This window comes from Fringilla coelebs (assembly GCF_963513975.1).
Source record: "Fringilla coelebs genome assembly, chromosome: 24".
In the NCBI taxonomy this organism is placed as follows: domain Eukaryota; kingdom Metazoa; phylum Chordata; class Aves; order Passeriformes; family Fringillidae; genus Fringilla; species Fringilla coelebs.
The window spans coordinates 5,662,426-5,675,197 of NC_140050.1; the positions used below are offsets into that span (position 1 = coordinate 5,662,426).

Genomic DNA, 12,772 nt, shown 5'->3' on the forward strand with positions numbered 1-12,772 from the left:
AAACAAGCCCAAAATCCAAACCCCAAAATAAAAAGGAGCTCTCTTCCCTGCCAGCCTGGGATGGGGATGGGGATGGGGAGGTGCAGCTCCGTGTCTCCTGGGACTGGAGAGGCGCCAGGTCACCCCCAGTGGGCAGTGGGGACACTGGAGAGGGGACAGAGGGAGGAAAGTGCGTGGTTTCCCTGTTCAGCTTCACTTCTCTCTCTCTCTCTGGAGAGAAGAGTCGGAGAAAACGCTGAAAGCTCAATAAAACAGGACACTAAAAACACCCAGGAGGAGGCCGTGCCTCAAACACGGAGAGGAGGGGACAAGGACAAGATGCTCGAGGTGGCCCCAGCAAGCACCAAGGAGCCGCTTCCGGACCCGCCCAGCGCCGGAGGGGACGGGCCGGGGTTGTCACCGGCCTTCCCGTGTCACCAGCGGGGCCTGGGGGAGGGAGGTGACAGCAACGACTTTGTCTGCACTGGGGGGGAGCCTTGTCCCAGCGCCAGAGCCGTGCTGGTGACAAAGGACAGGGAGCAGGGAACAGCCTGCAGTGGCGGTGAGCTGGGGCGCTGGGGCTGTCACTCGTGTCCCCAAACCACGGCAGAGAGGCAGGGATGGATGCCACAGCCCTCAAAGGGGTTCACACCATGCACCCGAGGCTGGAAGGAGGGGGGGACACAAATCCCAGCTCCCCCCGAAGCTCCTCAGCCCCCAAGGAAGCCGCCCCAGACCTTTCCCCTGCCCTCGGGGTCAGGAACCTTGTGCCACACCACCCTGTGCCACACAGGGTGCTGGGGCACACTGGGGACAGCCTGGGGCAGGTGGCACAGCCCGGGCTGGCTGCTGTCCCTGCCCCTGGCGCCGCAGCAGCAGCGATGGCAGCTCAAGGCCTGGCACGGAGCCCAGGGGATATTTTTATCCTGGCATTTGTGTTGTTTGAAGCTGTCAGCTCAGTGTTTTCAGTCATAAACACAACCCTCCCCTGTCCCGGGAGCTGACAGCAACAGCAACACTCTCAGCTGCCACAGCCTGAGCTCCTGGCTGCCCTGGGGTGGCCCCAGGGTGACCCTGAGATGGCCCTGGGACACAGAGGCCACAGAGGTTCCCAAACCCCCCGTTCTGGAGCACCTGCACCGGCCATCTCTGTCCTCCTGCCAAGGCAGGAGGGTCCCTGAGGGGCTCAGGGCAGGATGTTCCAGTTGATTCCCTGTGGGTTTTGAGCTCTGGGGTCTCCCCATCTTTAGTGCACAGCAAAGAGCTGCCCAAAGATGGGGAGAGCAGGACTGTCCCTGCCCTGGTGACAGCTGTGTCACAAACCGAGCCAAGGTGGCAACAACAACAACAACAACAACAACAACAACAACAACAACGAGGCTTCTTAAAAGAGAAGGGATTTAAAAACAAAGCTTCAAGTTTGGGAACTCCTCTCCCCCTCCTCCCCAGCTCCAAATGAGGCCAAAACTCACCCTTGTGCAGAAATCAGGTTCAAAGTTCAGCCAATTGCTGGGGGTGACCCACAGCCCCGGGGTGGGGGGGACAAGGGCAGGTCACCTCTGTGTCACCACAGAGCCCCGTCCCAGGGCTGAGCCCGGCTCCCAAAGCCCAGGAGGGGCTCAGAGGGGCGGCTGCAGGCAGGGGTGGCCCGGGGGTGTTTGGTGACAGGAACCAGGCGAGGGCAGGCGCGTGGGCAGGAGCTTCCCCCGCTGCCGGGGCCGAGCAGCGCCTCAGGCTGAAGGCACCGAGTTGCTCTCCACCTTCAGTCCCTTGCTGGCCAGGAAGGCATCCTGCTTGGGCTCCCTGCCCAGGAACCTCCTCAGCATGTCTGAAGCATCCACGGAGCCGCCGGGATGCAGGATGCACTTCCTGTAATCCATGCCCACCTGCGGGCACACACAGGGGCAGGGCTGGGACACCCAGCCTGGCACCCACACCCCGGGCACACAGGCAGAACCCTGCTCCTACCTTGCAGTTCATGATTCCCTCCTGCTTGAAGCGGGTGTGGAACATGTCCATGGAGTACACCTCGCTCCAGAGGTAGCCGTAGTACTGGGCGTCGTAGCCCCCGGCCAGGTGGCCGAAGGTGGCTGGCATGTTCGTACCTGAGGGGGACACCAGGGGTCAAAAAGGGACTCCCCACAGATAAACCCACCCCAGTGCTGTCCCAGCAGGGGCTGGCTCAGCTGTTCACACAACCCAGAGGACAAAAGGGAGGAATTTCCAGGCTTTTCCAGCCCTGCTTTTCCCAGAAACTGTCGCCACACACGGGAGGAATTTGCTGAGCTATTACCAGGAGGGTGGCACGCCGTACCTGGGGTGGCAGGGACACCCAGCACCTCCTCACAGAGCTGGGCAAACACCTCCACGGGGTCAGCCTTGGTCTGGGTGTGCAGTGCCTGGTCCACCTTGGCCAGGACGATCTGGCGCAGGTTGAAGAGTCCTGTACCCAAAAGGAGGAGGAGGAGGAGGGAAACTGAGGCAGGTGACAGCAGGGCAGGCTGGGTGGCACCTCTCTGTCCCTTTCACATGCCACATCACCCTCTCCCTTCCCACTCCTTCCCCCCATCCCCTCAGAACCCCCAGCACCACGGCGAGCAAGGAAACGCCTTTTTTGTCCCCAGCCAGGTCACTGAGTGTCCCCTCCCCGTCCCCACACCCAGGTGACATCCATTCCCTCCCACCTGTGTTTGCCTGCCGGGATTTAATGAGTTTCTCCAGCAGCTCATCAGGGATGGGGCTCCCTGTCTTGTAGTGCCTGGACATGCGCAGCAGAGGCTCCTTCTCCCACACCCAGTTCTCCAACATCTGCGACGGGGCCTCCACGAAATCCCTCTCCACGTGTGTCCCGCTGAACATGGCAAACTCCGCCTGGGGGACACGGCCAGCTCGGAATTCCAGGGGAAAACAGGATGGGGGGAAATCCCCAAGCTGTGCCAGCGCAGGGAGGCCTCACCTGAGAGCACAGCTGGTGCATGACGTGGCCAAATTCGTGGAAATAGGTCTCCACCTCGTCGTGCTGCAGCAGGGAAGGGGCGTCCGGCGTGGGCTTGGTGAAATTGGCCACCATGGCGGCCACCGAGATTTGGCGGCTGGAGTCCGGCAGGAGGCAGCCGGGCTGGAGGCCGAAGCAGGCGGCGTGTCCGTACTTCCCTTCCCTGGAAAGAGGGACAGGAGGCTCAGGGATCCTTCCAAGAGCCACACACAGCCATGGCCTCCCCTGTTGTGGTGCTCAGAGGAGCCCCCAGTGACCCCCACCCTGGTGACACCACCCCGGTGACGCCACCCCGGTGACATCCCTGCCACAGCACACGGCGCTCCCTCCGCTCCACACAGCTGGCAGCAGGAATCTCCTCCTCCTCCACCACCTCCTCCACCACCACCTCCTCCACCACCACCACCACCACCACCTCCACCTCCACCACCACCTCCACCACCTCCACCTCCACCACCACCTCTACCACCACCACCACCTCCACCACCTCCACCACCACCTCCTCCTCCTCCACCACCTCCACCACCACCACCTCCACCACCACCACCTCCACTCCACCACCACCTCTACCACCACCACCACCTCCACCACCTCCTCCACCACCTCCACCTCACCTCCACCACCACCTCCACCTCCACCTCCACCACCTCCACCACCTCCACCTCACCTCCACCACCACCTCCACCTCCACCACCACCACCACCACCTCCACCTCCACCACCTCCTTCTCTTCCTCCTCCTCCTCACCGTGGGTACAGGTCCAGGTAGAACTTCCCGATGGTCTCCCCGGAGGACGTGTCCTTCACCGTGTAGAGCTGCACGTCCTCGTGCCACACCTGAGCCTTCTCCTCCAGGTGGAAGGTGAGGCCCAGCAGCTCCTGGTAGATGGCCAGGAGGCCCGTGGTGACCACCTGCATGGGGAAATACTCCTTGAGCAGGTTCTGGTCCACGCTGTACTTGGTCTCCTCCACCTGGTTCATGTAGTAGCGCATGTCCCAGGCGTTGATGCGGTTGTCGAACTCCAGCCCGCGCTTCTCGCACTCCTTCTTCTTCAGGTCCAGGATCACAGCCCGCTCCTTCTCCCCCAGGGGCTTCAGCTTCTGGGCCAGCTCATCTGGGGAAGGCAGGCAGGGTTGGGATCAGGGGTCAGAGCAGCACACCCTGCCCGGGATGTCCCCGCTCGGCCCCGGGATGTACCCAGGAACGTGGCCACCGTCCGGCTGCTCTTGGCCATGTTCATCTCCAGCACAAAGTCAGCGTGGGTGCTGAAGCCCAGCAGATTGGCCTTCTGAGCCCTCAGGTCCACCAGCTCCTTCAGGATCAGGCAGTTCTCCTGCAAGGCAGAGAGTGAAGTACGTATGTGGTGTCGTTGTGGGTCCCAGGACGAGGCGAGAGATGAGAATTGGAGTCCAAGTTCCCAGGAGGCTGATTTATTATTCTATTTTGTTCTGTTCTATTCCATTCCATTCCATTCCCTTCCATTCCCTTCCATTCCATTCCCTTCCGTTCCCTTCCATTCCGTTCCATTCCATTCCTTTCCATTCCATTCCTTTCCCTTCCATTCCATTCCCTTCCATTCCACTCTATTCCATCCCACTCTATTCCATCCCACTCTATTCCATCCCCTCCACTCTATTCCATTCCCTTCTATTCCATTCCACTCTATTCCCTTCCATTCTATTCCATTCCATTCCACTCCACTCCCTTCCACTCCACTCCCTTCCAATCCACTCCCTTCCACTCCATTCCAAAATGATATACTAAAACTATACTAAAGAAAAAGAATATATCAGAAAGTTAGAAAAAAATGATAATAAAAACCCGTGACAGACTCAGAGAGTCTGACACAGCTGGCTGTGATTACTCACTAAATTAAAACAATTTACATGCTTAATAAACAATTCTTTACATCACATTCTAAAGCAGCAAAACACAGAGCAGCTGAAGCTTCCAAACATGCCAGGAGAAGAGATTTTTTCATAAAATATCACAGTACCATCCACAGGGGAGAAGGGAAGCAGTGTGGAAAGAAACACAAATCCCAGGGGAGATCCCTGGTCAGTCCCACCGACCTCCTTGCACCTGGAGTTGAACATTTCCTCCACCTTCCTCCTGGTCTCAGGCACGTAGCACTTCTTCAGCAGGGGGAAGTAGTGTGGGTACTTCAGGGTGACCTTCAGCTTCCCATCCTCTGTCTTCTCCAGGGAGTTCAGGAAATCCTCAGGGAGCCCCCCTGGGAATAGAGCAGGCAGGGGCTGAGCCCAGCATTCTCCAGGAATGCTCTGGGATCATCAGGGCAGAGCATTCCATACCCAATTCCTCCCTGGAGAAGGGCAGGAAGGTGGTGTCCTCGTTGAGGTTCTTGTTGAAGTCGATGCACAGCACACTCAGCTTCTTCTTGATGGCTTTGATTTTCTTCAAAAAGGCAGAAAATCGAAGAGAAGTCAGAGCTGGGGGGGCACTCAGGCTGTTCCCACCCTGCTGAGCTGCTCAGCACCGAGTCTGGCCCAATTAATGATGGTGCACAATTAATGATGGTGAGCCAGCAGCCCAGAAAGGCTCCCTGTGCTCACACCTGGCAGGGCTCAGCCAGCTCAGCAAGGTCCTGCCTGCTCCCTGCTGCCTCAGGAGCTGCAGAAACAACCTCCCCTCTCCTTATTTCCCATTTTCTTCTGGTTTTAACCCAGTTTTGAGCTCCTCTGCTGGTGCATGGTGAGAGAGGGAGGCTCCTGAGCAGCTCAGCCCAACTCCAGCACGTGGGGTTTGGTGCTAATTCCCCAATTTCAGCTCCCCAAGAATTCCTCAACTCCCACTTTGTTAACATCACCCTTGCAACAGAAAGGAAAAAGGAGGAGGGGGCTGGACAAAATCACCAGAATTGGGGGCAAAACCCAAACCTGAGCCTCAAGCCCTGCCACAGCAAGGGGGAATGGATCCAGACTGACAGGAATTAGGATTAGATGGGATATTAGGAAAAAATTCCTTCCTGAGAGGGCCTGGCACAGATTTCCCAGAGGAGCTGTGGCTGCTCCTTCCCTGGCAGTGTCCCAGGCCAGCTTGGAGCAACCTGGGACAGTGCAAGATGGGCTTCAAGGTGCCTGCAGCCCAAACCATCCTGGGATTCTGTGCTCTCACCTCCTGAGTCTCCTCGGGGAGGTGGAGCCCGTTCCTTTTCCCCAGCTTGATCAGCCTCTCCAGGTACCTCTTTGCCTCGGGCTTCAGGGAAGCGCTCTCTGCTTTCTCCTGGAAAACAAAACAAAAAAAACTCCCCCTCCTCAGGGAGCTGCTTCCCAGTGGGAGTTCTGGAAACACCAGAGACCCAGCAGCAGATGGAAAAGCCCCAGGGAAGGCTCTGGTTTGGAGCAGAGGTTCCTGTGTCACCTCGGGGCAGGGGATCCTCCCAGGTTGCTTTGAACACGTCACCTTTGTGCCATGTCAGCATTTTGGGGGGGCATCACCACTGAGGTGGGTTGGATTGACCAACAGCCCCTCAGCAAGGGGGTGATCAAAGCTCTGAGTGGGGTGATCAAGGCTCTGAGTGGGGGAGCAGAGCCCTCAACCCCAAATTCCCCATCCCTCACTCCAGCTCTGCCGCAACCCCGCCCCGCTCCCGCATCCCTCCCTCCTCAGCTCTGGGATGAAGGAAAACAATTTGCCAGAATTCCAGGGTGTCCCAAGCCCTGCCTGGGTGGCAGGGGACACACCTGGAGCCACACAATCCTCTGGTACACGTCCTGCCTCATGCTCATCTCCACGTCGAACTCCGAGAGCTTCTTGTCGGCCTCGGTGCTGGCGGTGCGGATGGCCTTGCAGGGGGACACGTGCTGGGGGAAGTCCAGCATGTTCCTACGGACTGGGGGGACAAAAGGGGACAGGGATGATGGTTCCACATCCCACAGCACACCCACAGCACACCCAGAGCCTTCCCCATCCCTCACACACACGGCAGGGGAGAGGTGGGATGGGGCTGCTGCTCCCGTTGGTCCCGTCCCTGCTGCCCAGCACTTCCACCTGCTGGATTCCACCACAATCCCCCCAAAATCCAGGACAATTCTGAGCCTGTGAGCCTCCAACAGCTCTGCCAGCACAGGAGGTTTGGGGAATCCTGTTCAGGGCTTGATGGAGCTTGATTCCAGCCTGAGGAATTCCATGATTCCAGATGGCTCCTGCTCCCTTTGGTCCCTTCCCAGCACATCCACCTGCTGGATTCCACCACAATCCTCCCAAAATCCACGGGAATTCTGTGCTGTGAGCCCCCAACAGCTGTGCCAGCACAGGAGGTTTGGGGAATCCTGTTCAGGGCTTGATGGAGCTTGATTCCAGCTCCAGCAATTCCATGATTCCTGATGGCTGCTGCTCCCTTTGGTCCCTTCCCTGCTGCCCAGCACATCCACCCGCTGGATTCCACCACAATCCTCCCAAAATCCAGGACAATTCTGAGCTGTGAGCCCCCAAGAGCTGTGCCAGCACAGGAGGTTTGGGGAATCCTGTGCAGGGCTCACTGCTCCCTTCCAGCCTGAGGAATTCCATCATTCCTGATGGTTCCTGCTCCCTTTGGTCCCTTCCCAGCACATCCACCTGCTGGATTCCACCACAATCCTCCCAAAATCCAGGACAATTCTGTGCTGTGAGCCCCCAACAGCTGTGCCAGCACAGGAGGTTTGGGCAGTCCTGTGCTGCCTCAATCCTCCCTCCCAGCTCCAGCAATTCCATCATTCCTGATGGCAGCAGCAGCGTTCCCTGTCTCCTCTAAAGCTCCAAGTGGGACAATCCCCTCCTCCAGACACTTCCCCAAAAGCCACCACGCCCCAGGTGTGCCCTGTCCTGATGCAATCCCCAGGCAGAACATTCCCTGCAGGAGCTCCAAGAGCAGCACTCCAGGTGCTCTCCAGGCACCTGGATTTACCCCAGGAGGAGCTGAACAGGCAGCTCAGCCAGGGAAGTGCTGACAGCCCTGCTGAGCTGAACATTCCTCCTGCTGAGCAAGAGGAATTGTTTTTTTCCCTGTTATTTTAGGAAAAAAGAACGGGGAGAGGAGGAAGATGAGGCTGCTCCCGGCCCCAGACAGGTGGGACAGCCCAGGTGTCACGAGGAGGGGACACCTGAATTGTCACCCTGCTGCAAATAAAGCACCAAAAATGCACAGTTTTGGTGCCATCACGTCGTGGTGCTCCCCCCCAAAAAAATCACAGCAGGATTGACTGTCCCAAAAAATCACAGCAGGATTGACTGTCCCAAAAAATCACAGCAGGATTTATTCCCCCAAAAAATCCCAGCAGGATTGACTGTCCCAAAAAATCCCAGCAGGATTTATACTCCCAAAAAATCCCAGCAGGATTGACTGTCCCAAAAAATCCCAGCAGGATTTATACTCCCAAAAAATCCCAGCAGGATTTATTCTCCCAAAAAATCCCAGCAGGATTGACTGTCCCAAAAAATCATAGCAGGATTTTACTCCCAAAAAATCACAGCAGGATTTATTCTCCCAAAAAATTTCACCAGGATTTATTCTCCCAAAAAATCACAGCAGGATTTAATCTCCCAAAAAAATCCCACCAGGATTTATTCTCCCAAAAAATCACAGTGGGTCTGACTCTCCCAAAAAATCACAGCAGGATTTAATCTCCCAAAAAAACACAGTGGGTCTGACTCTCTCAAAAAAATCATAGCAGGATTTATACTCCCAAAAAATACCAGCAGGATTTATTCTCACAAAAACTCCCTGCAGGATTGACTCTCCCAAAAAATCTTACCAGGATTTATTTTCCCAAAAAAATCCCAGCAGGATTGACTCTCCCAAAAACTCCCAGCAGGACTGACTCTCCCAAAAAAATCCCAGCAGGATTTACTCTCCAAAAAAATCCCAGCAGGATTTATTCTCCCAAAAAATCTCACCAGGATTTATTCTCCCAAAAAATCTCACCAGGATTTATTCTCCCAAAAACTCCCATCAGGATTTATACTCCCAAAAAATCCCAGCAGGATTGACTGTCCCAAAAAATCACAGCAGGATTTATTCTCCCAAAAAATCTTACCAGGATTTATTTTCCAAAAAAAAATCCCACCAGGATTGACTCTCCCAAAAACTCCCAGCAGGACTGACTCTCCCAAAAAAATCCCAGCAGGATTTACTCTCCAAAAAAATCCCACCAGGATTTATTCTCCCAAAAAAATCCCAGCAGGATTTATACTCCCAAAAAATCCCAGCAGTATTTACTCTCCAAAAAAATCCCAGCAGGATTTATTCTCCCAAAAAAATCTCACCAGGATTTATTCTCCCAAAAAATCTCACCAGGATTTATTCTCCCAAAAAAATCCCAGCAGGATTTATTCTCCCAAAAAATCTCACCAGGATTTATTCTCCCAAAAAATCCCAGCAGGATTTATTCTCCCAGAAAATCCCAGCAGGATTGACTCTCCCAAAAAATCCCAGCAGGATTGACTGTCCCAAAAACTCCCAGCAGGATTTATACTCCCAAAAAATACCATCAGGATTTATTGTCCCAAAAACTCCCAGCAGGATTTATTCTCCCAAAAAATCTCACCAGGATTTATACTCCCAAAAAAATCCCAGCAGGATTTATTCTCCCAAAAACTCCCAGCAGGATTTAATCTCAAAAAAAATCCCAGCAGGATTTATTCTCCCAAAATAATCCCAGCAGGATTTATTCTCAAAAAAAATTCCAGCAGGATTTATTCTCCCAAAAACTCCCTGCAGGATTTAATCTCCCAAAAAATCACAGCAGGATTTATTCTCCCAAAAACTCCCTGCAGGATTTAATCTCCAAAAAAATCCCAGCAGGATTTATTCTCCCAAAAAATCTCACTAGGATTTATTCTCCCAAAAAATCCCAGCAGGACTGACTCTCCCAAAAAAATCCCAGCAGGATTTATACTCCCAAAAAATCCCAGCAGGATTTACTCTCCAAAAAAATCCCAGCAGGATTTATTCTCCCAAAATATCTCACCAGGACTTATACTTAAAAAAAATCCCACCAGAATTTATACTCCAAAAAATCCCAGCAGGATTGACTCTCCCAAAAAATCCCAGCAGGATTTATACTACCAAAAAATCCCAGCAGGATTTATACTACCAAAAAATACCAGCAGGATTTATTCTCCCAAAAAATCCCAGCAGGATTGACTCTCCCAAAAAATCCCAGCAGGATTTATACTCCCAAAAAATCCCAGCAGGATTTATTCTCCCAAAAAATCCCAGCAGGATTTATTCTCACAAAAACTCCCAGCAGGATTGACTCTCCCAAAAAATCTCACAGGGATTCATTCTCTCAAAAAATCCCAGCAGGATTTAATCTCCAAAAAAATCCCAGCAGGATTTATACTCCCAAAAAATCTCACCAGGATTTAATCTCCCAAAAAATCCCAGCAGGATTGACTCTCCCAAAAAATCACAGCAGGATTTATTCTCCCAAAAAATCTCACCAGGATTTATTGTCCCAAAAAATCCCAGCAGGATTGACTCTCCCCAAAACTCCCATCAGGATTGACTCTCCCAAAAAAATCCCAGCAGGAAACAAGGCACAAGGAGAGACCTCTGCCCATTGCTCCAGGGAAAAGTGAGGAAGGAGGTGAGAGTTTCTTGGATTTTTTCTGCCTCTGGTGCCACTGGAGGCACAGGAAAGCCAGGACAGCCTTGGGAAAGCAGCTGCTCCTGCTGCCAAAGGGCTGCCCTTGGGTTAATTTGCTTTTCCAAATCTGTTCTTTGTGCTGGTTCCTCACTATATAAACATTAACTGGGGAAAAAAATCAACATTCTGCTGGCAGCCACAGGGAGAGAAAAGCAGGTGACAGCACGAAGTGAAAAAAGAAATAAAATAAAATCCAAAAATCTAAATAATCGTGGGAGGGGTTGGAAGTGACCTCAAAGCTCAGGGACATCTCCCACTGCCCCAGGTGGCTCCAGCCTGGCCTTGGACCCTTCCAGGGGCAGCCAGAACTTCTCTGGGCAAGCTCAGAGCCCCCCACTGCTGTAAAATGAGGTGACCCCCCCTAATTCTATGATATCAAAAGGCTAATTAATGACTTTATTACACTACATTATTATTTTATCCTGTATTACACTAAACTGGAACTGTACCAACACTCAAAATCTCGTGACTGTCTCCAGTCAGGTAGAGATTGGTTAAGAAAACAAAACCCTCATGCTAGAATCTAATCAAATTCTTTCAGGTAAATAATCTTTTAACACATGTTCCAAAAAACAGGAGCAGCAAATGAGAATTGTTTTCATCTCTGTGCTTCTCCAGCTCCTCCCTTCCAGCTCCAGGAATTCCATGATAATTCCATGATTCTGGTGGCTGCTGCTCCCTTTGGTCCCTTCCCTGCTGCCCAGCACATCCACCTGCTGGATTCCACCACAATCCCCCCAAAATCCAGGACAATTCTGTGTTTGTGAGCCCCCAAGAGCTGTGCCAGCACAGGAGGTTTGGGGAGTCCTGTGCAGGGCTTGATGCTCTCTTCAAACTCCAGTAATTTCATGATTCCTGATGGCTCCTGCTCCCTTTGGTCCCTTCCCAGCACATCCCACCTGCTGGATTCCCACCACAACCCTCCCAAAATCCACAGGAATTCTGTGCTGTGAACCCCAAACAGCTGTGCCCCAGCTGTGCCAGCACAGGAGGTTTGGGGAATCCTGTGCAGGGCTCAATCCTCCCTTTCCAGCCTGAGCAATTCCATCATTCCTGATGGTTCCTGCTCCCTTTGGTCCCTTCTAGGCACTTCCACCTGCTGGATTCCACCACAATCCCCCCAAAATCCACAGGAATTCTGTGCTGTGAGCCCCCAACAGCTCTGCCCCAGCACAGGAGGTTTGGGCAGTCCTGTGCTGCCTCAATCCTCCCTTTCCAGCCTGAGCAATTCCATCATTCCTGATGGCAGCAGCAGCATTCCCAGTCTCCTTTAAAGCTCCAAGTGGGACAATCCCCTCCTCCAGACACTTCCCCAAAAGCCACCACGCCCCAGGTGTGCCCTGTCCTGATGCAATCCCACGGAGGAAACCAGGGAGAACATTCCCTGCCAAAACTCCCAGAACAGCGCTCCAGCAGCTCCAAGAAAAACCTGACAGAGAGAAAATTCTTTCTATTTCTGTCCAGAAAACGTGCCTGCCTCATCCCGGCAGGGATCCCCACCTGTGTACTCCACCTCCACGTCGGCCAGCGCCTTCAGCGTGTTCTCGTAGGAGACCTCGCCGCGCTCCTGGGCTCCCACGCGGTCGTAGACGAGCTTGGTGCTCTCGGTCAGCTCGGCCGCCATGGCCTCGATCTGCTCGGCCGTCAGGTCCCAGCGCAGCTGGCTGCCCACGGCCCGCGGCGCCTGGCTGTCCACGACATTCCCTGCGGGAATTCGCCGTGGGATCATCCCCCCCGCTCCTCCCGCCGCCACCGGGAGCTCCGAGCTCTGCCGGTGCCCAGAAATGCTTCAGCGAAACCCGACTCCGTGCCCGGCCAGGTGTCCGTGCCAAGGCTGTGCCCTGCTCGGGGACAAGGGCGAGCGCTGCCCCGCGGGGCGCAGAGGTGACCCGCGGGCACGCGGCCGCCCCCGGTCCCGTCCCGCCGCCCCATCCCCGCTCTCCCCCCCCCCCCGCCGTCTCCCCGGTGTCCCCGCGCTCCCCATCCCGCCGGTACCTGTCGGTGGGGCCATGTTGGGGGTGCCGGGGGTGCGGGGAGGCCCCGCGCTGCTGACGAGGCCGTGAGGAAACCGGGCCGGCCCCACGCACCGAGCATGTGCCCCGACCGGAGAGGCGGGCGGGAGAGCGGGGCATGCTGGGAGCCTGGAGGA

General features: G+C 54.7%; 1 protein-coding gene across 1 annotated transcript; it reads right to left on the reverse strand.

Annotated features, from left to right (window-relative positions):
• Positions 1 to 27: 27 nt before the first annotated feature.
• Positions 28 to 12,717, reverse strand: THOP1 (thimet oligopeptidase 1; the record flags this gene model as incomplete). The annotated part of the gene is given in 14 exon segments (XM_084221179.1): positions 28 to 1,865; positions 1,948 to 2,084; positions 2,294 to 2,422; positions 2,664 to 2,850; positions 2,936 to 3,137; positions 3,722 to 4,088; positions 4,172 to 4,307; positions 5,047 to 5,207; positions 5,287 to 5,389; positions 6,110 to 6,217; positions 6,679 to 6,827; positions 12,124 to 12,327; positions 12,619 to 12,679; positions 12,682 to 12,717. Coding segments are annotated over 14 exon segments (2,136 nt in total). The 3' UTR covers positions 28 to 1,709.
• Positions 12,718 to 12,772: the final 55 nt, after the last annotated feature.